The 27,419-nt window shown below is 44.1% G+C and overlaps 1 protein-coding gene and 1 pseudogene across 1 annotated transcript; one reads left to right on the top strand and one right to left on the bottom strand.

Annotated features, from left to right (window-relative positions):
- The first annotated feature begins 548 nt into the window (after positions 1-548).
- Timm17a (translocase of inner mitochondrial membrane 17A) lies at positions 549-14,639 on the top strand. Its single transcript, XM_075988046.1, has 6 exons — positions 549-629; positions 3,134-3,233; positions 3,789-3,852; positions 7,038-7,166; positions 9,148-9,258; positions 14,162-14,639. Exons 1-6 carry the CDS (start codon positions 604-606, stop codon positions 14,245-14,247), a joined length of 516 nt encoding a protein of 171 aa, XP_075844161.1. The 5' UTR covers positions 549-603; the 3' UTR covers positions 14,248-14,639.
- Positions 14,640-19,375: 4,736 nt separating this feature from the next.
- Positions 19,376-20,423, bottom strand: LOC142858109 (eukaryotic translation initiation factor 3 subunit I-like; annotated as a pseudogene).
- Positions 20,424-27,419: the final 6,996 nt, after the last annotated feature.

Genomic DNA, 27,419 nt, shown 5'->3' with positions numbered 1-27,419 from the left:
AATATACAAATGTGTGAAATAAAAAATATTAAAAAAGAAACACATCTATTACATTCAAGGTACTATGACTCTAAAGCTCTGCCCTACAAAAGCAACAAATTCACTGTAGCTCAAATTTAAGTAGCACTGTTAATAATAGTTCACAGCAAAAGTACTTTAAAAAAATAGCCGCAAGGCAGTGGCGGTGCACGCCTTTAATCACACTCAGGAGGCAGAGGCAGGCGGCTCGCTGTGAGTTCTAGGCTAGCCTGGTCTACATAGATTGCTTCTGAACATCCAGGGTTACACAGAGAAACCTTGTCTCGAAAAACAAACGAACTAGCAAACAGTACTGTATTTAAGAAGTTTGGGCAATCATGGCTGAATAATATTACGTTTATCCCAGGCCACGAGGCTAACCTGAACTCTGTCACTCAGTACCCCAATCCTCGCAACCATCCTTGATTTGGGGGAGAGGAGGTACTGCACGCTCGCTGCCTACACGGAGTTTCAATGATCCAATCTCCGCCCAGTAACACGCCCTTTCCTGGGATCACTTCCGCCACAGAGATCAGTTTCCGGAAGTCCTGCGTGCCCGGTACTCTCGCGCGGGCTGGAACCAAGATGGAGGAGTACGCGAGGGAGCCGTGGTGAGCTGCGGCAAGCCGCCCTTGTTGTTGTCCCTCACCCCCTCCGCCCGCCGTGGTCGGAGTCCGAGGTGCAAGCCGAGCTCCGCGCGGCTCAGCGCCGAGAGCTGGCAGCTGTGGGTGGTGCGGGCGCGGGTGACCAGGTGGCTTTCAGCGCTGTGTGCCGGAACCCAGCACCCCTGTGACCTTGTGCCTAGCGAGGAGGTCTAGTGCTGGGCTTCGTGGCCTTGGGACCTCCTCTCTAGGTCAGGTGCTGTCAGTCTGGTGCGGGGACAATTAGTAGAGATCGCCTTTGTCGGCTGAGGTGACCTTGGACATGTCTCTAGACTTCGCTTTGCTCAGGTCCTACATTGACGAAGGGAATGTAGATCTCTGAGTGCCATACTTGAGGCTTTATTTGTATGGTTAAAGGGGCCCCCATGAAGAGGCATTTCAAAAGAATAGACTATAGATTTCACCCAAAGGCCAAGGGGCTTGGATGAGCTCCTTGTAGGCTGGGGTGGTATTTCCTGCGCGGAATTCCTGGAGGAAAAGTGGCAAATAGGAAGTGTTCTCAGGAAAGCCATGAACGGAAATAATTTCATTCACCAAGCGTTTATTAAGTGAGGGCTGTGTGCTTGGCTCAAAGACCAATCATGAGTAAATCAGGCATAGCAAAAATAAGCTGTAAATTAGTGCAATAGCTGTTGAATCTCAAGTTGTCAGAGTAAAGCCTCGGGGATCACAGCAAATAATTAAACCTTGATATTTAGGTTAATCTGGTTTTGCTTTGTTTTTGCTTATAACGAGAAAGAACCTGTATTCCTCAGAGTGTGTGCCTGCCCAGGACTTTCCAGTTACTATTTGGTGGCAGTTCCTGTGCTCCCACCCTCAAATATGCTTCATCCTTCTGTGACCACACCCTCCGGAGGGCTACCAGCACTGGCTAAAAAGTATATGGGTTTAATCGTTGTCTTAGGCTTCTTTTTCCCATTTGTTCTCTCAGAATCCTTTAGGCTATATAAATACAGTGGAAAGATTTTGGTGAGTTTGAAGCCCCAAAATTCCAAAATTTGTGCTTTTAGTTGGCTCTACTAGTTCCTTGTTTGTTTTGCGGCAGGCTGCTTAATTTCTGTCTGAGCCTTTGTTCATTTGTACAATTCAGAGGAGATAGTCATAATCTTTTGTCAAGTTAAAAGATTATGAATCCGCAAGGAAAAATAAGTCATTATTCAGATTCTTGTGGGCAATAATGGTAGGTTTAAATGCATTCTTGTACTTATAGTGATTGTCCATGGGCTAGCTCACTATAGTGTTTGTCTTTTTGTAGGGAAGGACCAAAGGTTACGGGTTAAGACAGGGTTTGCCACATAGCCTAGGCTGACCTCTTCCAAGTGCTGGGATTACCAGTGCGTGCCACCACTCCCAGTTCTGGGCTTGTCTCCTGAGACTGTCTGATGTAGTGAGAAATTTCTTTTACTTTGCCAACTTTAGAGTTTGTTGTGAAATTGTTTCTAAGCCTGAGTAAACCTCTCTGTGCTTGCCCAAGGAGCATATGAACACTTTAGAAGCTATAGTCTAAGTGTTCGTTTCACGGAATTCATTTAGACTTGAAACCTGGTGGACGATGTGTGCCAGTGGTGAACGACTGGCTTTTTATTTGGAAGAGATGGTGGAGGAATTACAGCTCTGCTAAAAGTTGGCTGAAACAGAGTTTACCTTGTTCCTAGGGTGTGTGTGTGTAAATAGGCTTTGGGTGATATACAAAAGAAAAACGTACATAAATCTTTACAGTAATACAGCCGACTTAGCAAGACTGGAGATGTTGTGTGTGTCAGGTCCTAGGTTCTATATAGACTTTTATTAGCCAGATCCCTAGAAGAGAAGTTCTGATCTCCTGATCAAATTACTGAAGTTTCAGCGTTGTGTAAATTGTGCAACATTTAGATGTTGACTTTACAAATTTAACTTCTAATTATTAGATGTTATCCTAGTGTGTTAAACAGATCTGATGCAAACTAAAGTTTAAAATGCTGTTTTGAACTTAGTTATCCTGAAACTTTAGGCTTTTAACACTGTATCTGCAGCTAGTGAATCTTTGTTGGGTTCCTGCTTTAAAACTTAATGCTGAGCCAGGCGGTGGTGGTGCATACCATTAATCCCAGCACTTGGGAGGCAGAGGCTGGCGGATCTCTGTGAGTTCAAGGCCAGCCTAATCTACAGAGTGAGTACAGGACAGGCTCCAAAACTACACAGAGAAACCCCGTCTCAAATAGCCAAAAAGAGAGAGGGAGGGGGGAGGGAGATGATTGTTAAATCCTTCTGCCTTCGAGGACTTGAGACTGAGTAGTTATGGATGTGTTTAGTATATCTGTTCCTATTTTACAACCTAAAAGTGTATTGGCTGCAGTGGACTCCACAATGCAACCTGTTATATCCCTTCAGTTATTAAGTAAAGAAAGTTTTAGGGTTTCTGTGGTTTATAAGTGATAATAAGGTCATCTTTCTCCCCCTTCCTCTGTTTTTAGCCCCTGGCGAATCGTGGACGACTGTGGTGGTGCCTTTACCATGGGTACCATAGGTGGTGGTATCTTTCAAGCCTTCAAAGGCTTTCGAAATTCTCCAGTGGTGAGTAGGTGACTGGTCTTATTTTATCTTCACTGGAAGCCAGGGCTGGTTGATGTTTATGGGTGCATTGGTGGGTTAGAAATATAGCACACTTATTATATATGATTTTATTATTTTGTGTGGGAGGTGGGGGTTGTTTTGCCTGCATGTATGTCTATGCATTGCTTGGTGCCTGATGCCGTTGGATAAAATCCCTAGGACTGGAATTACATAGAGACAGTTGTGAGCTACCATGTGGGTGCTAAGAATTGAACCTGGGTCCTCTGAAAGAGCAATAAGTACTCTTAACCACTGAGCCATCTCTCCAGCCCTAATTTATTTTATGAATGTGGATGTTTTGCCTGCATGTATGTCTGCATACCATGTGCATGCCTGGTGCCCACAGAGGCTGGAAGGTAGCATCAGATCTTCTGGAACTGCAGTTACAGACTATTGTGAATTACCATGTAAGACCTGGGTTCTCTGGAAGAGCAGCAAGTGTTCTCAACCACTGAACTATCTCTCCAGTCCCCAGTTTATTACATTTTAGACCATTTCCTTTTGCTTTTGTTATAGGGAGTAAACCACAGACTCCGAGGGAGTTTGACAGCTATTAAAACCAGGGCTCCACAATTGGGAGGTAAGAAGAATGTTTTCATTTATTCAGACTTTTTCTGCTTACTTGAACTTGAGGCTGGCTATACCTGTCTGCCCTCCTGTCCGTCTGACTTCCCTTTCTTCATTTGTCCCCATACTGAACTCAAACTCAAGGTCCTGTGTGTCAAGATTACAGGAGTTCAGTCAGCAAATTTTTTTTTCTTTTTTTTTATATTAATGATTTTCATTTACTCTGCTTGTCTTAGTATCTCTGTCAGTTTTTTTTTGGATTGATGCTTTGTTTGGAAAGTTAAGTTGAATTATTATGTTTTTTTAAAATCTTATTTGTGTCATTCAGATATTCAATGTTTGCTCTGTTTTAACTTGTCTTGGGAGTTCTTTTTTTGTTTTTTAAGACAGGGTTTCTGTAGCCCTGGCTGTCCTGGAACTAGCTCTGTAGACTAGACTGGCCTCGAACTCACAGAGATCTGCCTGCCTCTGCCTCCCGAGTGCTGGGATTCAAGGCACACACCGCCACCACCCAACTCAAACCTGCTTTCTTATAGAACCCAGGACCGCCGGCCCAGGGGTGGGACCATCCACAGTGGGCTGGGTCCTCCCCATCAATCACTAGTTAAGAAAACACATTATATCTGAGTCTTATGAAGGCCTTTTTCTCAATTGAGGTTTCCTCGTATCAAGTTGCCATAAGACTAGCCAGCACAACCCCCACAGAAGGGCTGTGTAGCTCAGATTTCTAGTGACAGAAATGGTAGTTTCTAGGATAGCATAATGCTGAAGAGAAATGTGATGTAAAGGTCAGACCAGTTTAACTGTTTGGGTTCTCCAAGGATAACATTAAGAATTGTGTAAAAATCAGGCAAAATATCAGAAGATTATAAAAACACAGCAATTATAAACTTGGTTACTCGGTAACTAGTAGAAAGGAAATGGCTAAAAATATGTATGGAAAATTATGTTCACATAAGATATGACATCAAATCAGAGTTGACTATTTTTCCTAAGTCGTGGTAAAGACTCATTACTTGGGCTAGAGAGATGGTTTGGGGGTTAAGAGCATTGGCTGCAGCCGGGCGGTGGTGGCACACGCCTTTAATCCTAGCACTTGGGAGGCAGAGGCAGGCGGATCTCTGTGAGTTCGAGACCAGCCTGGTCTACAAGAGCTAGTTCCAGGACAGGCTCCAAAACCACAGAGAAACCCTGTCTCGAAAAACCAAAAAAAAAAAAGCATTGGCTGCTCTTTCAGAGGACTCGGGTTCCATTACCAGCACGCACATGATATCTGTACACCAGTTTGTTTCCAGCTCTAGGGGATCTAGGCCCACTTCTGGCCTTGGGCACCAGGCACAAAAGTGGCCTGTATACGTTTCTTTCTTGTATTACGTTATTACTTACTTGGCAAGGGGGGGAGGGTGCGTGCGTGCGTGCATATGTGTGTGTAGCTCAGAGAGCAACTTGTAAGAGTCTGTTCTCTTTCCGTCATGTGGGTTCCCAGGTCATTATGCTTGGTATTCTTACCCCTGGGCCATCTCACTGGCCCTGTTTCTTGGGAATAAGTGCTGTCTTAGCAAGCACTCTGACCCTGGATGACAAGTTTTGAGGTTTCGGGGTTTTTAATTTTGTGGTTTGCTTGTATGTGTACATATACCAACTGTGTGCCTGGTACCCACAGAGGCCAGAAGCAGGTCTGGATCCCCTAGAGCTGGAAATACAGATGGGTGCGAGCTGCCATGTGGGTGCTGGGAAGGGAATCCGAGTCCTGGAAGAGCAGCCAGTCCTCTTAAACCCTAAGGCATCTCTCCATTCCAAGGATGAGATCCCTAATATTGGACCAAAGATGAGGGGCTCCTGCTGTACTCAGCTGGTCCTGAACACGTGAGATCTGGAAGAAGCCTGTGGAGTGATGTGCTTCAGACGTTTGTTGGAGCCCAGTTTGTTCTTGTTAGTGTCCTGTTTCCCTCCGTACTGAGATTTTAGAGCAGCGACTCTCAACCTTCCTAATGCTTCAACACTTTAGTAACTGTAATTTTGCTGCTATCTGGGCTGGAGAGATGGCTCAGTGGTTAAGAGCATTGCCTGTTCTTCCAAAGGTCCTGAGTTCAATTCCCAGCAACCACATGGTGGCTCACAACCATCTGTAAACAGGTCTGGCGCCCTCTTCTGGCCTTCAGGCATACACACAGAGAGAGAATATTGTATACATAATAAATAAATATAAAAAAAAATTTTTTTGCTGCTATCTGGTGCACAGCCACCAAAGGAGACTCGATCCCCAGTTGAGAACCACTGATTTAGAGGATAAATAAAAAGTGACTAGGCCTCCTAAGTCTAACTCCACGGCATTCCCTGGCTCCAACTAGGTTGTTCATTTGCCTCCGCAGCATGTGCGTAATATGGTCCAGAGCACTGGCTTTCTCTGTGCTCTGTGGTGATTGTCAGAGTAGGTGCCCCGTGACATTGATGAAGAAAGGGAAGGTGAGAAAGCTGAGTTAGGAGAGAGAGGAAGCAGGAGCCTTTGGTTTGAAATATTGAAACATTGTTTAAACAAAGGTGCTCTATTCTAAAGGAGTGATTTCTGTGATTTTAACCATTTGCAGCTTCTTTTAGGCTTATGTATGTTGGTTTAACGTGTTTATGGTGCTGGGGATTGAAGCCAGGCCTTTGTACATGCTGGGCAAGAGCTCCACCACTGACCTAATCCAGCTCCTTGCCGTCCCTTCCCCCAGAAGAGTTGAAATCTTATTTAAATTTTTCTCAAGATTAATTTTTTTTAATCTATGTTGTATTCATGAATTTCTGTGTCTGCCACATGTATGTAGGTCCTGTGGAGGCCAGAAGGCATCAGATCCCTGGAGCTGAGGTTAAAGATGATTGTGAGCTAACAGATGTGGGTGATGGGACCCGAACTCCAGTCTTCTGCAAGAGCAGCTAGTGCTTTTCATTACTGAGTTATTTCTCAGAGCCCCAAGATTCTTTAATATAAGCTTGAGCACAATGGTTAGTAGAAAGAGAGGCATACTGAGAGCGTGGGTGTAGACTCTCTAGGAGGTGAATCTTCTTCTCTCTCCTAGATTTAATATACTCGTTAAATAACCAGGGCTGGCTTCAAAGCAAACATACTTGACTGTGATATTAATAATAATATAACAGTAAGGCACAAAAGAAATCTGAACTAGTTGTTTTGTGTGTTTTGTTTTTACAAAACAGGTAGCTTTGCGGTTTGGGGAGGACTGTTTTCCATGATTGACTGTAGTATGGTTCAGATAAGAGGCAAAGAAGATCCCTGGAACTCCATCACTAGCGGTGCCTTAACAGGAGCCATCCTGGCAGCAAGAAGTAAGTGAGCATTGCTTCACTGTTTGTCTTCTGCAGCACTGAGGATTGGACCTGGGCCTTGGACATGGTAGGCAGGTGCCTTACATTTAACTACTCAGTCTATTAAATAAACCATCATTTGGACATACCAGTGGGAGTCGGGTTTTTGGAGCAACCTCATCTGCCTTTAATTAATGAAACGTCTTTAGTTCCAGCACTCAGGAAGCAGAGGCAGGCAGATTGCTGAATTCAAGGCAGGTGTGTTCTACAGCGTGCGTTCCGAACTGCACAGAGAATCCCTGTCTCAAAAAAAAAAACAAAACAAAATCATTCAAATCTGCAATGCATGAAATTGAGAATTGCCTGATTTGGTATAGAATAAGTATTTATGGTGATTTGAAAGTAAGAGTAAAGGAATAAAGGACTGGGTTTTTTAAATTTATTATTACTACATTATTTACTGGTGTGTGGGTGGGCACATTGCTAAATGAGGTCAAAGGACAATTTGCAGGAGTTACTTCTCTGCTACCACTTGGGTTCCAGGAATTTAATTCAGTGCCTATACCTACTGATCCCATCTCACCAGCCCCCTGCTTGTTTGTTTGGTGACAGGGTCTCATGAGATCCAGAGTGGCCTCGAACTCCCTCCCTAGCTCAGAATGACCTTGAGTACCTTATCTCCTTGCCCCTGCTCCTCAAGTTCGGGGATTACCAGTGTGTGGCCCTAGGGACATAAATTCTTGCTGGTGTGATACAGCGGTTAAGAACACTGACCATTTAGACCATTTATTACCATGTCGCTGGTAGAACGCCAGAGTCTCGGTGCTGTAGTTTCCTAAGTTATCTTGAATCAGCACTGTCTGCCACACAACTGTGAGGCATAAAGATCATCCTCTGGGCCTTGAGGAAAGAGCAAGTGAATTCCCAAGACTAGACGTTTAAAACTTTTTCTTGAAAAAGTCCAGGCATTAATAGTAAATCAATTTTCTCTATTGCATTAATTTAATTTGTGTGTGTGCGCGCACATGAGTACGAGAGTTCGTGCACGCTACATGTAGAAGTCAGAGAACGATTTGTAGAACGATTCTTTCCTTCTGCCTTGTGGGTTCCAGAAATAAATATTTTATACTTACGGACTACATGATCTTGTTGTTGTTTTGTTGCTGTTTTGTTTTGAGACAGGGTCTTACTATTTAACTTTGTCTTGCCTAGAACTTACTAGGCTGTCCTCAGACTCATGGAGGCCTGCCTGCCTCTGCTTCTTGGTGTTGAAATTAAAGACGTGAGCCACCCCACCAATGCACTATGTGAGCTGATGTTATTAAGGCATGCAAGCAAGAACATGGCTTTGTCCAATATAGCTTTTAAGTTGGTTCCTTTTCTGTTGCTGTGATAAGGCACCAGAAGAAGGTTTATTTGGGGCTCACGGTTTCCGCGGGTTGGAATACTTGATGGTGGAGCAGGGGTAGCAGATGGCAGGTGCTTACATCTCAGCCCGCAAGCAGGAGGCAGGGGATGGTGCAAGTCTTTTGAAATCTTAAAGCCCACCCTCAGTGGCACCTCCAACAAGAGCACACCCCCTAATCCTCTCCAAAGGGTTCTTCTACCTGGGGACCGAGTTTTCAAACATACGAGCCTATGGGGCCATCTCATTCAAACCATCACAGCTTTGTTTAAAAAGCAGGCTGTGGCCGGGCGATGGTGGCGCACGCCTTTAATCCCAGCACTCGGGAGGCAGAGGCAGGCGGATCTCTGTGAGTTCGAGACCAGCCTGGTCTACAGAGCTAGTTCCAGGACAGGCTCCAAAGCCACAAAGAAACCCTGTCTCGAAAAACTAAAAAAAAAAAAAAAAAAAAAAAGCAGGCTGTGGGCCGGAGCTGACCTCTCTGCTGTTGTTTGCTGACTGTAGGTCTTGGGCAGTGGAAGAGTTTGAGAATGAGAGGAACATAAGTATATGGATAGCCCTTTCCCTTAAAGTAGTCTTTGTTATTAATGTCTGCAGATGGACCCGTCGCCATGGTGGGGTCGGCTGCCATGGGAGGCATTCTCCTAGCTTTAATTGAAGGAGCTGGTATCTTGTTGACAAGGTTTGCCTCTGCACAGTTTCCCAATGGTAAGTCCTTTCTCTCCTTAATGCTCTAGATTCATACGCATGGGAATGGCTTCCTGACATTAAGGAAGAATGTTTTTGTTTGGTAAAATGGAGGAGTTTGTGATTTCTACTGTGTTATTAACATGTTATGCTTGAACCTATGATAAGCCCAAATGACATAATGGGTGAGCTGGGTGGTGGTGGCACACGCCTTTAATTCCAGCATTTGGGAGGCAGAGGCAGGCGGATCTCTGTGAGTTCGAGGCCAGCCTGGGCTACAAGAGCTAGTTCCAGAACAGGCTCCAAAACCACAGAGAAACCCTGTCTCGGAAAAAAAAAGAGAGAGAGAGAGAGAAAGAAGAGAGACATAATGGATGGAGGCTAGAGAGATGGCTCAGGAGTTACCAGCACTTGCTGCATTTGCAGAGGATCCAGGTTCTGTTCCCTGTATCCACTTACTCATTCACAATTGCCTGTAACTCCTCTAGTTCCAAGCAGATCTGATGACCTCTTCTGGCCTCCACAGGCTCTATACATACGTGGTTAACATACAAGCAGGTTCATGCATATACACATAGACAAAAACTAAAAGTGTTTTTAAAGTAGTAGGCCTATAATCATCATGTTTATAGACAACTTGTGACAAAATGCTTTGGCTACTTGATTTTTTGGTGTTCGTCTTTCTTTGTAGACTTTAAGATTTATTAGTGTTCATTTATTTATTTTGAGAAGTTTCTGATCATTTGAAAGCTACGTGGTGATGATGGTAGCTGACCAGACACTGTTGTAGCTGACAGTAGAAGAGGGAGGTGGACAGTTTCTGACCTCAAGGACTTACATTCTAGGGATCTAAGACCGACAACAGACTTGGAAGATTGTTTTACCCAAAAAATATTACTTGCTTTCAAGAATATAAAATAGGCCAAGCATGGTGACAAATGCCTTAAATTCCAGCACTCAGGAGATAGAGGCAGTCAGATGTCTTAAATTCCAGGATTGCCAGAACTACACAGAGAAACCCTGTCCTGAAAAACTAAAGTAAAAGACAAGATTATAAACTAGATTCAGAGTTTGGGTGGGGATCAGATTAGAGTTCTGGGAAAGTGAGAGGCAGAATTGTGGATTTGCATAACCACTTGATGGGCGTGGGTGACTGTCTGCTCATGAATGTTCAGGATTTTTATCTCAGCATTCAGTGAGTAAATGGAAATGAAAAACCATTGGCCATTAGAAGGAACATACAGACAGAAGGATTCTGGTGCTGGCACAATAAAGAGTTTAGTCACGCTGTTACCTCACCTTCACATGAGCTTGGTCCCCAGAACACATTTCAGGCATGGTGATACATGCCTGTAATCCCAGCACTCTGGATCTCATGGTAGGGTAACAAGTTCTAGGCCATTGGAGGACCTTTTAAGGGCTGAAGGGATCAACACAATTGTTATGAGTTCCTACTATTCTTGTAGAAGACATGACTCAGTTGTCAGCATTCACACCAGGCAACTCTAACTCCAGCTCCAGGGGCTCCAAAAGCCTTATCTGGATCCTGGCGGGCACATGCATGCACATACACACTTAAATAAAAATAAGGCTGGGCAGTGGTGGCACACACACTTGGGAGGCAGAGGTAGGCAGATCTCTGTGGGTTCAAGGCCAGCCTGGTCTACAGAGTGAGTGCCAGGACGGGCTCCAAAGCTATGCAGAGAAACCCTGTCTTGAAATAAAAACTTAAAACTGGTCATGATGGCACATACCTTTAATCCTAGCACTCGGAAGGTAGGCAGATATCTGAGTTTGAGGTCAGCCTGCTCTATCTAGTGAGTTCCAGGACGGACAGACAGGACCACGCAATGAGACCATGTCTCAAAAAATACATAACGGGCTGGAGAGATATCTCAGCAGTTGAGAGCACTGGTTGCTCTTCCAGAGGTTCTGAGTTCAATTCCCAGCAACCACATGGTGGCTCACAACTGTCTGTAATGAGATCTGGTGGCCTGTAGAAAAAATACAGGCAGAACACTGTATACATAATTAATAAATAAATTTTTTTTAATATTTATTTATTATGTGTACAATATTCTGTGTATATGTCTGCAGGCCAGAAGAGGGCACCAGACCTCATTACAGATGGTTGTGAGCCACCATGTGGTTGCTGGGAATTGAACTCAGGACCTTTGGAAGAGCAGGCAATGCTCTTAACCACTGAGCCATCTCTCCAGCCCTAATAAATAAATCTTTAAAAAATAGCAATAATGAAACGAGTCTTAAAATGAAGTAGAGGGCTCCTGAGAAGCCACCCAAGGACGGACATACATACATACATACATACATACATACATACATACATACATACACACACACACTTATAGACCCACACACATACTAAGCGTTGACTTGGCATTTGGGGAAGGGAATAGGAAGAATAATAAGACATGTTGAAAATTATTTGGAGCATGGATAAGATTCAGTTGCAGAGCAAGAAATAGACCATACTGCTAGATTTGATTTCCCTGAGGCACCAAGGGAAAGCTATGATCTTTGCACGATTTATGAGCACACTCCTCTGTAGATTTCAGTGGGTTGATACAGATATCTTACTTTACATTGTTTTTTAATCATTTCTTTTGAGTTTGCACTATTATGGTGGTCACATTCTAATTACTTAGTTTTGATCATGTTAGTATATAATAACAGTTTCATATTTTCAGACATTCAGAACTATATGTAACAAAAACTTAATCTTATTCCACTGAGTCTCCTTTCTAGTAATCAAATCTCACCATTTATATAGATGTCACCTAAAAATGATATATCTTATTTTTAGACAGGAGATGTACTTTTGTCCAGGCATGGTACAAGCTAGTAATCTCAGCACAGGTTCAAGGCTAGCCTCTGCTACATAACAAATTTAAAACCAGATAGGGCTACATGAGACTATAAGACAGTTGTGGGGTGGTTGGGTTTGCTTTTAAGGGTTAAACAAGGGGCACTGGAGACATGGTTCAACTTCTAAGAGTTGGTTGCTTTTCCAGAGGATTGGAGTTCAATTCCCTGCATCCACATGGCAGCTCACAACCGTTCCATAGTGCCCTCTTCTGGCCTTGGAGGGCATGAGACATACATATAATACACAGACATATAAGCAAAACACTCATACATATATATTATTTATAATAATAAATAAGTAAATAATTTAAAACAAAGTTCAAGGTCATCTTTCTTTGGCTGTTGTCTTAATTAAGGTTGCTATTGCTGTGATGAAACACCTTAACCAAAGCTTATGCTTTCAAATCACTGTAGGAAGTCAGGACAGGAACTCAAACAAGACAGGAACTCAAACAAGGCAGGAACCTGGAGGCAGGTGCTGATGCAGAGCCCTTCACCCTCAATCATTAATTAGGAATTGCATTACAGCTGAGTCTTTTTTTTTTTTCTTTTTTTGGCTTTTCGAGACAGGGTTTCTCTGTGGCTTTGGAACCTGTCCTGGAACTAGCTCTGTAGACCAGGCTGGTCTTGAACTCACAGAGATCCGCCTGCCTCTGCCTCCCGAGTGCTGGGATTAAAGGCGTGCGCCACCATCGCCCGGCTTACAGCTGAGTCTTAAGGAGGCATTTTCCCCACTTTTGTCAAAAAAAGCTTTTCAGATATTCTTTCATTGGGTTTTCTTTGTCTCTTTTAAATTTATTTGGTTTTTGAGATGGTCCTCAACACATTTGTTATTATTTAAGTTGGATTGATGAGTTCTGTTAAACATAACTAAGGGGTTGTAACTTAGTGGTAAGGGGTTGGGCTTTACAGAGGCCCTGGTTTTACCCCTAGTGCTGCCAGAACAACAGCAGAAACAGAAACATACCTAGGGTCATTTAAGTTTTGTCATTAGCTCTGGCTGTCCTGGAACTCACTTTGTAGACCAGGCTGGCCTGGAACTCAAAAAGATCCATCTGCCTCTGCCTTCCAAGTGCTGGGATTATAGGCGTGTGCCACCACCACCTGGCTTGTCCACATAATTTTAAATGGCTACTAAAATATTTGTCAGGAGGGGCAGGAGAGTTAGTTCAGTGGTTAAGAGTACTTGCTATTCTTTCAGAGGACCCAAGTTCAATTCCTAGCATTCACATTGCGGGGCTCACAACATTCTCTCCAGTTCCGGGGGATCCAGCCCCCTCCTCTGACTTCCATGGTACCTGCATACATGTACATCGACACACATACAGATAAATAGAGCAATTTTAGACTTTCTTAGAATTGTATACAGTGGGACTGGAGAGATGGCTCGGTGATTAAGAGCCCTTTCCTGCTTTTGCAGAAGACCTAGGATCAGCTCTCATTGTGCACATGGCAGCTCATAGCTGCCTGGAACTCCAGCCTTTCTACTTCCTTAGGTTTCTGCACTCTGGTGTGCACACATACTCATATATATATATATTTAAGCTGTATTAAGAAACAGTAGATTTTTTTTTTCCCCTTCCAGTCTTGACCCAGGGAAACTTACTATAGCATTTGCTTTAAACTGAGGCTGAGGACATAACTCAGTTGGTAGAGTATTTGAGTAGCATACACAGAACCCTGGGTTCGCTCTTCAGCAACACATAAACTGGGGTAGTGTGCATACCTGTAATCCTAGGTAGCAAGTTCAAGGCCTGCCTGCTCTAAGGGAGACCACATAGCAATCAAAACAACAACAAAACCCACTAATTTTTATTTTATTTTTGTTACGAATCCATCTGACTTTCCTGGCTGTCCTTTCTAGAACACCGGGAAGTCAGTCTGTCCTGTGATAAATCGAAAGGGTCTGCAGACCTCTTGTAGGAACTATGAGATTACAAGGAAACTCCCAACTACAGTTGTGGTGTAACAGCAGCTTTTAAGTTGATTCATTTCTTTTCTACTTCCTAATCGGATGCCTTTTGCATCTCAATTGCAGGCCCTCAGTTTGCAGAAGACCACTCACAGCTGCCGTCAAGCCAGCTGCCACCCTCACCCTTCGGAGACTACCGACAGTATCAGTAGGACATCCTTCCCAGGAGTCCTGTGCCTGACTGGACTGGAGTTCAGTAGGGTTTCAGAAGATCAAGTTACAGTCTCTTTAAAGCCGTAGGTGGGGCAGTGGTGGCCAAGCGGGCCATGAAGAGACATTTAGCACATTTTTCTATTTAAAAGAGACTCAGAGGGGAGAAAAGATACTGAGTTTATTTATTCACACGTGGATTGCATTTGTGATCAGAATAAATGTCTAATGCATTTAAAGAGCGTATATATACACATGCTTAGAAGATAAAGGACCAATGGGCAAATAATAGTGAAACTCGGCCATCATTTCCTTCAGGACTCCTCTGCCTGGTATTTTGTGTACAGTTATTCAGACAATAAAAGGTTCCTGGGACTTAACATTTCCTTTTAAAGTTACAGAGTTCTGCCTTTCATGCTGAGCATACTTCAGATAATGCATGTTTATGCCAACCCCTCATCTCACTTGAACTATATATGAGAAGGATTGTGTAATCAGCATGAATCATTTCACAGGGCAAGAATTGAAAGATATGGCCACATGATCATCCTTTGATTTGAAAACAAACTGTTGTCTTGGTTTAGCAGATGCTGGATAGCTGGGCGTAGTACACACCTTTAATCCCAGAGGCAGGTGGATCTCTGAGTTCCAGGCCAGCCTAGGGTACATGGAGAGTCCCATCTTAAAAAACAGTGATATACTGGACATAAAACTCTTTAGGGCTGCCATCTCTTGATTCCTGGTCATCAAAACAACTTATACCCTATATACCCAGCTCTGTATGGGAATAATTCTTAGAAGGGGGTGGGGTATAGTGCATGCTTGAAAAGAGAGAGGGCAGGTACGATGGCTCACACCTGTGATCCCATCACTGTGGAAGCGGAGGCAGGAGCATCCAAATTCAAGGCCAAATTTGACAGCAGTCTCAGAAAATCAGAGAAAGGAGAAAATACTTGTTTTAATTGTTTCAAGTCCCCTGCAGTTGGTTTTTCAAACTGTGCTGTGGGGTCTGGTGGAGCCTGAACTTACCCCAGCCTATAGAGTAGTTTCCTGCCTGTGTTGTGAGCACATCTGCCTTTCAGCTCAAGGCTGTACACATAGTAAGTGCTTAGCTACTCCTTTGATTATTTATGGATTATGTGTGTGTGAGAGAGAGACGGAGACAACATATAAAACAGTATTTATCACTGTAGACATTTGTACATGTGTTTCAGTGGCTTGGAAATACAAGCACAGTGTTTAACCCCTAGCATTAGCTTTCTCTGTGCTCAGAGTGTTACCGGCCTGATGGTGGCTTTTTGTTTGGTTGGCTTTTTGGGTTTTTTTTGTTGTTGTTGTTTTTTCGAGACAGGGTTTCTCTGTGGCTTTGGAGCCTGTCCTGGAACTAACTCTTGTCAACCAGGCTGGCTTTGAACTCTGCCTCCCGAGTGCTGGGATTAAAGGCGTGCGCCACCACCACCCAGCCTGTTGGCCTGCTGTTTGTAATCTCAGCACTTGGAAGGCAGAGGCAGGAGGATGGTGAGTTCAATGCCAGCCTGTCTCGAAACAGTGAAACACTGATATAAACTCTATACCACTAAACAGTAGCTTCTTCCCTTCACCCCTACCCTCAACCCCTGTAATCTGCTGTCTGAATTTGCCTATCCGAGGTCCCTCATATGCATGGAATCACACAGACTCATTTTGTGCCTGCCTTGATTCACTTAGCAGAATGTTTGCAGGTCCATTCATCCTGGGAATTCTAATTCTTTAATTCTGTGTCTGAGTGTTTCTTGTGTTATTCGTTTGACTATTGATGGTAACGAGCTGTTCCAGCTTCCAGCTATGCTGAATTATACCCTGGAGTGCAAATAGCTATTTGAGTCCCTACTTTGAGTTCTCTTGGATATTTACCTAAGCCTAAGATTGCTGGTCACGTAATCATTCTATCTTTAACTCTGAGGAGCTGCCAAACTGTTTTCCACAAGGGCTGCACCATTTTACTATTCCCAGGAGCAATGCAAGAGGATTCTCTTTCTCTGCTTCCTTGCCAAATGACGCTTGTTATCCTCCCACCCGGTGCTAGGGATTAAACCCTAGCCCTCTTGTCTGCCAGGCAAGCATAAAACCACCTATGCCTACCCACAGCCACTCTCCCTTTAAAGAAACTTTGTAGCCCTCCTGACGTGTGGAGTGGTATGCCATTATAGTTGAGGTTAGGTTTGTTGTTTTGTTTGCTTTGGATTTTTGAGAGTCTAGTTCACTGTGACTTTGATTTGTGTTTTCCTAAAAATGTAATAAATGTTAGATGTACAGCACTCAGGCTTTCCCTTATAAAATAAGGAAGTTGTATCAGAGCATCCAGTTGGCGCACCTTTAGATGGCAGGTCAGTAAGTTCCTTTCATGAGAACTGCAGCTCCTTGATGCTGGCTTCACGTGTAATGCTGGTATGGTTTTGACGTTTGATTGGGTAACTCTAGGGTTTTCAGTATAGCACACATGAGTTATTTTTTTGTTTTGTTTTAAACTTTATACTTTTTTTTAAAAAAATTATTTATTATACAGTGCAGGCCAGAAGAGGACACCAAGTCTCATTACAGATGGCTGTGAGCCTCCATGTGGTGGCTGGGAATTGAACTCAGGACCTTTGGAAGAGCAGGCAAAGCTCTTAACCACTGAGCCATCTCTCCAGCCCTAAACTTTATACTTTATATATAGGAGTGCTCTGTATGTATACCTGCACACTAGGTAATGAGCCACCATGTGGTTGTTGGGAATTGAACCTCTGGAAGAGCAGCCAGTGCTCTTAACCTCTGAGCCATCTCTCCAGCCCTATTTTTTTTGTTTTAAAATAGTTTTTCTAGGGGGAGGGGAGCAGAGAAAAATGTAGAGTTCAATAAAAATCAATTAAAAAATAGTTTTGCTATATAATCCGGGGTGTCCTTGAGCTTGTGAACCTTCTTTGTGCCTCGACTTCCTGAGTCCTGAAATTGGAGGCTTTTTTTTTTTTTTTTTTTTTTTTTTTTGGTTTTTCAAGACAGGGTTTCTCTGTGGTTTTGGAGCCTGTCCTGGAACTAGCTCTTGTAGACCAGGCTGGTCTCGAACTCACAGAGATCCGCCTGCCTCTGCCTCCCGAGTGCTGGGATTAAAGGCATGCGCCACCATCGCCCGGCTTTTGTTTTTCTTTTCTTTGTGTCACTGGAGAGTCAACCTAGGGTCTTGCTCATCCTGAGCAGCACTCTACTGCTGAGCCATCCGTAGCCCACGAGACACTTCTTGACTGTGATAGATTTTCTAGAAATAACTATAGGTAGGTGAGAGGTGAAAGATAGCCAGTTTGGTTTTTTTAATTATATTTTCACCACATGCAGAGCATGAGATGGAAAACTGGATAAAACCTTTTTTGGTGGTGTTTCCAAGACTTCCTGGTTCTTGGAAAATATCCTTCCTTCATCCATCCTGTAGTCAGCGGAGGCTTTCTGCCCCAGGGCTGCTTCTTGAACAGGGTACGGGCAGCTTGATTCTACCACCAACCTTTATAAAGACTGGGAGCATGCTTACCTAACGTGAGTGCAGCCCAAGATTGGTTCTGAGCACTGCGTAAGGCGGGCGTGGTGGCACATGCCTGTAATCCCAACAGGATCTTCTCTGCTACATGGTGAGTTCAAATCCAGCCTAGAATACATGAGGCCTTTTTTCAAAAATAAAGTACTGCTATGACATTTTTTGGTAGCTATTCTAAAGTTGGTAGGGCCCAAGATAAAAGGCGCATGCCTTTAATCCCAGCACTCGGGAGGCAGAGGCAGGCGGATCTCTGTGAGTTCGAGACCAGCCTGGTCTACAAGAGCTAGTTCCAGGACAGGCTCCAAAACCACAGAGAAACCCTGTCTTGAAAAACCAAAACCAAAAAAAAAAAAAAGAAGAAGAAGAAGAAGAAAGAAAAACCTTATCTTAAACCTGCCTCCCACAAAAAGATTCTGAGGTTCTGGTTCGCTGGGGCTGAAGGATCAGCTATGATTAACAAGACACCAGAGCTACTGAAGTGAAGCCTTTGCTTTACTGGGACATAGGTGCTGGTTGCTGGAGCTGAGAAGTTAGTGGTGATTGAGAAGAGAACAGCAAGCTGGGCAGTGGTGGTGCAGGCCTTTAATCCCAGGACTCCGGAAGCAGAGGCAGGCAGATCTCTGAGTTTGAGGCCATTTTGGTCTACAGAGTGAGTTCCAGGACAGGCACCAAAGCTACACAGAGAAATCCTGTCTCGAACAAAACAAAACAAAACAAAAGACCAGCAAGCCAGGTATGTTGGAGCATACCTTTAATCCCAAATGGATCTCTAAATTTGAGGCCAACCTGGTCTACAGAGTGAGTTCCAGGATTACACAAGGAACCCTGTCTCCAAAACAAAACAAAAACAATAAAGAGAGAAACCAGCGTTGTCTTCTGGGAAGTGTGCCCTAAAAGAACACTGAAGCTGTTTTGCAGAGTGACCAAGGTTGTGCCTTGCACTAGCAGCCAAACTTGGTTGTAGGAATCATCCAGGTGGTACTAGTTTTGAAGGTGTGATGGGGCCATGGAGCACAGCTGAGGCCTGGCACTGAGAGGCCAGGAGAGGCCATTGGTGAAGGGACAGACTCAGCGGCAATCGAAAGCCCAGGATTGAAGGGCTCATGCAGAGAAGAGGCTTGCTACCATGAGGAGAGCCTAGGAGAGGCTATTGAGGAAAGCGCAGCCTAGTTGCAGCAGAAGACCCTGGCATTTTGGAGATGCCAGTACCACGGGATGACCACCCAGATCAGCAGCAGGAGTGGAGCCCGCCGGAGCTTAGATACAAGTTGTGTGTGCCGCAGAAGAAGTGACCCAAGCCCTTGGAGGAGCCCAGAAGATTGAGTGAATCCCAGACATTGAATGTGGAGTTATTTGTACAATTGGAGTTTGTTTTGCTTCATTCAGGTTGTGACTCTGCCCTGGTTCTTCCCTCTTGAAGTGAGAAGGTATTTAATTTAATTTTGATGTTTACAGGAGCCCGCAGCTGGAAGACTTGGAATTTTTTTCCTTTTAGACTTAGAACTTTTAACAGAGATTTTGGATTTTTAGAGAGATTGGATATTTTGAAAAGACTGAAGGGCTTTTTTGTTTGTTTGTTTGTTTGTTTAACAAACTAATTTATTTCTCAGAATTAAAACCCTCTTGAGCAGCTTCCCTGGTGTGCACTGAGATCCAACTTCTTAGGCCTCAAACTCAAAGTGCTGTGGGTCGAAGTAATGGACGCGGACCTGGACATAGCCCTCTCTGCCACCGCTGCTGTAGTTCTTGCCATCAGGATGGACGGCAACACTGTTGATGGGTCCAAAGTGGCCCTTGACTCTCTCCCAAACTCCTCTTCAAAAGCCAGATGGAAGAAGCTGGCTTCAAAGTTGCCAATCCTGGTGGAGGTTGTGGTTACATCCTTGGCTTCCTGGCCACCTCCCAGCACCACATGGTCATAGTTGGGAGAGAGGGCAGTTGAGTTGACGGGACTTTCTGTTCGGAAAGTCTTCTGATGTTCAAGACTCGGGGAGTCAAAGAGCTTAGCTGTGTTGTCCTTGGATGCAGTGACAAACATAGTCATGTCTCTAGACAACTGGATGTCATTGATCTGCCGGGAGTGTTCCTTAGCATTCACCAACACCTCCCCAGACTTGGCACTGTACTGGTTGAGCTCTCATGGCCTGCGACGATGCACGCCCTCAAGGGTCCCCAAACGGCACTGGTGATCTAGGAGTCATTGCAGGGGGTCTTCATGTAGGGCTCATTGCTGTTGATCTGGCTTGGATCCTGTAGATCAAAGAAGTTCATGAAACACTGGTACCCCATCTGCTTGTCTGTGGAAAACATGATGATGTCGCCCCCAAAGTCAAAGCTACAGGTACAGACAGCTGAGTTGGTCTTCAGTAGAGCCAGCTGCTTCCCTGTTTCACAATCCCAGAGATGACAGCTGTTGCCAGCTGAGCCAGTAAGGACATGCTTGGTGTCCCGGTCAGCATCCACACACCACACGGCTCCAGTATGGCCCATGTAGGTGCCCAGCCTCTCGCCATTCACAGAGTACCACACATTGACCATAGGGTCTTTGGCCACGGTGAAGAGGAGGTCTCCTTCGTGGTTGTACTTGATCTGTGTGATGGACTGTTCATGACCCTACAGTAGGATGGGCTTCATCCCGGCGATGACAGAAGGAGAGGCAACGTAAGCAGGACCGGACCTGGACTCAAGACTGAAGTTTTAATGTGTTTGTGAGGACTGTGGTGCTTATAAAGTTATGTATGTCTTATATTGTAGTATTAATATCAATGTGTCATCTTGGAAATAAATGAGGAAGATTCTAATTAAGGAGATTTGTTTGTGTGTCACGTTGACAAGGGGTCAATAGCTCTAAGAAAATAGTTTTGTTTTAGATAACTATAGACCTAAAGGTTGTAAAGCTAAAAGTTTCTGGTTTATCTTTCATTCAGATTCAGTTATGTTAACATCTTATTTAACCATAAAGCAATGATCAAAACCAAAATTCCCATTATAATTATTAAACTATGGACTTTTTGATTTTTTTGTAATATTCTTTCCTGTTTCAAAATCAAATACAGGACCCCAAATTCCATTAATTCATGTCGTGGTCCCTTAGTCTGTTTCTTAGTCTTTCTTTGTCTTTTGTGACCTTGATGCCTTGGAAAAAAAAAGTTTTTTGTTTTTTTTTTAAAGATTTATTTATTTATTATGTATACAGTATTCTCAGTATTCTGTCTACAGGCCAGAAGAGGGCACCAGATCTCATTACAGATGGTTGTGAGCCACCATGTGGTTGCTGGGAATTGAACTCAGGACCTTTGGAAGAGCAGGACTCAGGACCCTTGGAAGAGCAGGCAGTGCTCTTAACCGCTGAGCCATCTCTCCAGCTCCCCCCAAAAAAGTTTTTAAAGACAAAGTTGTTTTATTTTACTCGTCTGTTTTGCCTGCACATGTACTTACCTAGTACCCTCAGAGGCCAGAAGAGGGTGTCATCTGTGATCCCTTAGAACTGGAGTTACAGTTGTGAGCGACCATGTGGGTGCTGGGAACTGAACCTAGGTCTCCTGAAAGGGCAGTGAATGCTTTAACCTTTGAGTCATCTCTCCAGTTCTGATGCTTTAAATTTTTTTTTCAAAAATGTATGTGTGTGTGCTTGCATGTATGTCTATGTACCATGTGCTTGTCTGATGTCTGCAGAGGCCAGAAAAGGATCTTGGATCCCCTGGAACTGGAATTACCCAGTTATGACTCACCATGAGGGTACTGGGAACCAGACCTCCACCCTCTGTTAAGACTAGCAATTGCTCTTAATCCGTGAAACATTTCCCCAGCCCTGACCTTTATGCTTGCTTTATGTATTTATTTATTTATTTAGATTTGTTTGCTTGTTTGGGACAGGGTCTCTCTATGTAATCCTGGCTGTTCTAGAACTCACTATGTAGACCAGGAAGTCTTACCTTTGCCTCCCAAGTGCTGGGGTTAAAAACATGTGGTACCTTGCCCTGCTGCTTTACGCTTTGGAATTTTTTTCTTAGATTTATGTGTACGAATGTTTTGCCTAAGTATATGTGTGTGTGCTACTATCTAGTGCCATCTGGGTAAGAGGGCATTAGATCCCTTGGAACTGTAGTTACGGATGGTTGTGAAGTCACCATATCTGTGCTAGGAACCGTGCCCTCAGAAGTACAAGTACTCTTGACCATGGCGCCATCTCTCCAGCCCTGAACTTTATGCTTTGGAAGAACAGTTATCTGTTGTCCAGGGCAATCTCTGCTTGGATTTGCTATGTTGTTCTCACATCACTGGGAAGGGTGGTACAGAGATGACATTCCTTTTCTCAGTACATGCTGATGGCAGTGGTACCTGTGTTAATTGTTTGGCATAAGTTCTGGCTTCTCCCTTTTACCAATGCTGGTAAGATTATTTGAGATGTGAGTATATTGTTTTTAACTTTTGCCTGTTAACTTTGATATGTGCTGTTATAAATACAGTTTTCTGTTTATTTCATTCCTTCTACATGTACTAATTAGAATTATCTTTTAAGGAAGAATTGGTACCCATTTACTTTCTCATTTTTACCTGTATAAGCTCGTGGAGATTTATTTCACTTGGGGGCTATGTTCCAAAACTATCATTATTTATTTGTTCAGGTTGTTCTAACTTTGGCTGTCGGAAACTCCTTCTGGTTGACTCTTTTGGGGGGGTTGCTTTTTGTGTGTGGGGGGTGTTGGTTTGGGTTTCTTGAGACAGGGTTCCTCAGTATAACAACCCTGGCTGTTCTAGAACTTACTTCATAGACCAGACTGACCTCATATTCAGAGATCTGCCTGCCTCTGCCTCCCAGTCACTGGGATTAAAGGTGTGCGCCACCACCACCTGCCTGGTTGACTCTTCTTTAAGCATTGTTAGAATTCTTTATGTGTAGGTTCTGGGCGTGGGAGGTGAGAATGGAGGTCAAAGGACAATATGGAGAGTAAGTCTCCTCTGCTGCCAGGTGGATTCCTAGGACCAAAGTCAGGCTGTCAGACTTGGCAGCAATACCTGCCCCTGGCTGGCTCTTACAGCCTTTCGACGTGAATGCATTTATTCTGTTTTTTGAGAAAGCGTTTTTTTAACAAAATTTCAATCATTTGATTTTACCAATAAAGACTTGGGGTGAAAACCTGCTAGCTCAGAGAGGCAGAGAAAGCACCCAGCTAACCTTCCTCCTCTGCCATTGCCATTGTCCCCAAAGCCTCTCCTCTCCTGTCCCAACCAAACCAGTCTCCTCAAACTCAATGTCCCTCCCTTCTACTTCCTCTGTGTCTCTCTATCCATCCTTCTGATTCCCTCTTATACTCTATGTTTTTTTCCTTAATCTTTTTTTCCGTTTATTTATTTATTAAAGATTTCTGTCTCTTCCCCGCTACCACCTCCCATTTCCCTCCCCCTCCCCCAATCAAGTCCTCCTCCCTCATCAGCCCAAAGAGCAATCAGGGTTCCCTGCCCTGTGGGAAGTCCGAGGACCACCCACCTCCATCCAGGTCTAGTAAGGTGAGCATCCAAACTGCCTAGGCTCCCACAAAGCCAGTACGTGCAGTAGGATCAGAAACCCATTGCCATTGTTCTTGAGTTCTCAGTAGTCCTCATTGTCCGCTATGTTCAGCGAGTCCGGTTTTATCCTAGGCTTTTTCAGACACAGGCCAGCTGGCCTTGGTGAGTTCCCGATAGAACATCCCCATTGTCTCAGTGTGTGGGTGCACCCCTTGCGGTCCTGAGTCCTTGCTCGTGCTCTCTCTCCTTCTGCTCCTGATTTGGACCTTGAGATTTCTGTCTGGTGCTCCAATGTGGGTCTCTGTCTCTGTCTCCTTTCATCGCCTGATGAAGTTTAATATCCAGGAGGATGCCTATATGTTTTTCTTTGGGTTCTCCTTATTTAGCTTCTCTAGATTCACTTAATAATCTTATGTTCACTTCCTGTCAACTTGCTTGCTCTGTTGCTTGCTCTGCCTCTTGGCCTATGGTTGACTTTATTTAACCCTGTTTACAATATTGTATTACAATACAAGCACAAAGTTTTTGGATTATAGGTCTGTGCTAGGATTGAGCCACACCACAACCTAGAAACAGATTTTTCCAGTAAATAATGCAATATCAGGATTCACAGTGTGATCAGATATCCTGCAACAAGAAAGGGTTTCTCTGTGTAGCCCTAGCTGTCCTGGGATTTGCTCTATAGCAGGCTGGTCTCAAACTCAGAGATCTACCTACCTCTGCCTCCTAACAATACACCACTATGCCTGGTTTAACTTAACTTTTTCCCCCAGTGATGGGACTTGAATTTAAGACTTCACACATAACTAGATAAGAACTCACCTAGCTGTATTCTCAGCTGGCTCAGCCACTCTGCTATTTCTGTGAAGAGACACCACAACCAAGGCAATTCTTTTAAGAAAAAACATTTAATTGGAGACCTGTTCGCAGTTTCAGATATTTAGTTCATTATCATTAGGGTGGCACATGGCAGTCATGGTGCTGGAGAAGTAGCTGAGAGTTCTACATCCTGATCCAGCAGAAAGGGACACACTGAGCTTGGCATGAAATTTTAAAATCTCAAAGCACAAACCAGAAACACACGACACACCTGATCCTTCTAATTCTTTGTTTTTTTTTGTTTTTTTTTGTTTTTTTTTTTTGGTTTTTCAAGACAAGGTTTCTCTGTGGCTTTGGAGCCTGTCCTGGAACTAGCTCTGTAGACCAGGCTGGTCTCGAACTCACAGAGATCCGCCTGCCTCTGCCTCCCGAGTGCTGGGATTAAAGGCGTGCGCCACCATCGCCCGGCCTTCTAATTCTTTCAAAGCATCCAAATATATGGGCCTACGGGGGCCATTTTTATTCAGACCGCCTCACCAGCCCTCAGTTTTTCCATTATTTTGGTTTTTAGCTTTCTTACTTTCACAACCACAACATGCTCTAGGGGAGTGGTTCTCAACCATCCTAATGCTGTGGCCCTTTAATACAGTTTCTCACGTTGTGGTGACCCCAACCATAAAATTATTTCATTGCTATTTCATAACTGTCTTGATACTGCTATGCATCATAATGTAACTGTGTTTTCTGATGTTCTTAGGTGACTCCTGTGAAAAGGTCACTCAACCCTTAGAGGAATCACGACCCACAGGTTGAGAGCACTGCTCTAGGATCATTTTCTATATTTCCTGACCCAACCCCTAGAACAGTCTCTAATAAAAGCACTAGTGCCTTTTATTGGGGGAATAAATAACAGGATGCAAAGTCTAGGTGCCTGTTGTTCTATGCAGTCCGGAGAATCAGGGTGGCCATGTTCTGTTTCAGATGAGTGAGGTCAGCAGGCATGCAGCAAGCAGGGTGAGAGAACCAATAGCAGGGAGCAGATGGACAGCCATCCCCGTCAGATCGGGCACTTAGAAATCGGCAGCCCTGGCTGAAGTAGCGGGGTCAGGAAGCAATGACAACATCAAATGAGAGCTTACAAACACCCAGCAGGAGCTGACTGGGGAGGTCAGGAGTCAGTTGGGATTCCTGACCTAGCTGCTTTTCCTGGATAAGTTTCCCCACCCTTCCTTGGGAATTTTTATCAGATGGGATAAACAATAGTATTTTGTTGTTGTTGTTGTTGGAATAGCTTATCTTTAGGCTGTTTAAGGACTCGGTGTTTTTAGTACCCTTAGCTGCTTGTAGTTTTTCCTTCTCCCCTTTACTTAGTTAGAAGTAGGGCGGGGCAGCAGCCGCCTGACCCAGGACAGGGGAAGTTTGGAGGACATTTTATTTTATTTTTTTTTAATTTTTTTATTTTTTGGTTTTTTGAGACAGGGTTTCTCTGTAGCTTTGGAGCCTGTCCTGGAACTCCCTTTGTAGACCAGGCTGGCCTCGAACTCACAGAGATCCTCCTGCCTCTGCCTCCCAAGTGCTGGGATTAAAGGCGTGCGCCACCACCGCCGAGCTTGGAGGACATTTTAAACACATTTGGATTGGAGGTGGAGGGGCCACGTCTCCTGAGCTAGCTTCTTGGTAAGCTTTACCAATAGCATAATACACAGGTGCTCTGTTGTCACTGGGAAGTCCCTGCTACTTGGGCCTTTCACTGCATTAGGTTAGGACAAAAGATCCCAGCATGTAAGACATGAATCACGACCATCAAGAGGCAGAGGCAGATGCATCTCTGAATTCACGGCCTGCTGGTCCACATGGAGAGGTCTAGGTCAGCCAGGGCTGCATTAGTGAGACCTTGTCTCAAAGGAGGAAGGAGGGGGCTTGGGAGTATAGTTCAGTGGTAAATCATCTGCCTAGCGCGTGTGAGCCTCTCGGTTCCATCTCAAGTGCTGGGGGAAGTTTTATCTTTAGATAGATGATGGAGATAACAGACTTCCTAACTATTGTTTTACTTTTCCTGGGGAGACACAGTAAGCGCACTATGGACTGGCCAGAGAAACTTACACAGCTCCACATGAGTGTCCTCTCCCTAACATGGTTACTACTTCTTTTCCTTTTATTTATTTATTTATTATTGGTTTTTCAAGGCAGGGTTTCTCTGTGTAACAGAGCTCTGGCTGTCTGTCTTGAAACTCACTCTGTAGACCAGGCTGGCCTCGAACTCACAGAGATCCATCTGCCTCTACCTTCCTAGTACTAGGATCAAAGGCGTGTGCCACCACCACCTGGCTCCTATTTTATAACCTTGTGAACCCTGTTACTTTGAGCTGTGGTGCCTGAACCACATCGGGCAAGGATCTGGGGATTAAAAACACACAGAGACATGGGTTACTCTTGAAATAAGAATGCCAATTTTATTGTGTTCCAGGGCAGCTTATATAGGGCTCTCCTTGACTAATGGCCACACCCTAACTCTTGAGATTTTTCAGATCCAAAAATCTGAAAACCACTCCCCTGCCATCAGGAACAGATGAGGGTCTCGGAGCAGCTGCAAGCATAGGAAAACAAGTTGTTTACTCTGGCAGGCAAGGGGTCATAGGAAATTCAGGGTCTGAGGGTCTATGGGTCTGCAGCCCCTAACACTGAACTACCTAAATTGTATGACTTTCCTCTATGAGCAAATGTTTCCATCTCTAGGGAATGGCTATACATCCCTTCCTCTGTGGCTTCTCCAAGGAGCTGGCACAGAGGAAAAAATGTAGTGATGTGGTTCAGTCAATAAACTGACACACACAAGGGAAGTTCAAGTGCCATCTAATGAGCTCCAAGCTTACAGGGCAGGGATAAGAGCATAGCTCAATGTCAGCCTTCAATACATAAGACCCTGGATTTGATCCAACGTGGATAAATACATATTATCAAAGAGTGGTGGAATTCCAGAACTCCTCAGGCTGATGCAGTATTGCCAATTTGAGACACCTTGGGCTACATAGTAAGATTAAAAAAAGAAAAGTTACATATTATTTCAATAGCTAGTGAGACCTAACCAGCCTTAATGAACTCATTTTTTAAAAAAAAATTAGAAACTTTAGGGGCTGGAGAGATGGCTCAGAGGTTAAGAGCACTGACTGCTCTTCCAGAGGACCTGAGTTTAATTCCCAAAACCACATGGTGGCTCACAACCATCTGTAATGAGATCTGGTGCCCTCTCTGGCCTGCAGGTATACTGTGTACTTAATAAATAAATAATTTTTTAAATAT

Source organism: Microtus pennsylvanicus, chromosome 10 (assembly GCF_037038515.1).
Source record: "Microtus pennsylvanicus isolate mMicPen1 chromosome 10, mMicPen1.hap1, whole genome shotgun sequence".
Lineage (NCBI taxonomy): Eukaryota > Metazoa > Chordata > Mammalia > Rodentia > Cricetidae > Microtus > Microtus pennsylvanicus.
The sequence above is the reverse complement of the archived record's forward strand: the minus strand, read 5'-3'. Positions and strand labels throughout refer to the sequence as shown.

Bases quoted from the DNA above. Each gene is read 5' to 3' on its own strand.
- Timm17a (XM_075988046.1), top strand. From the start codon at position 604: ATGGAGGAGTACGCGAGGGAGCCGTG. The intron at 630-3,133 runs GTGAGCTGCGGC...CTCTGTTTTTAG, and splicing joins GAGTACGCGAGGGAGCCGTG to CCCCTGGCGAATCGTGGACG. The intron at 3,853-7,037 runs GTAAGAAGAATG...TTTACAAAACAG, and splicing joins CAGGGCTCCACAATTGGGAG to GTAGCTTTGCGGTTTGGGGA.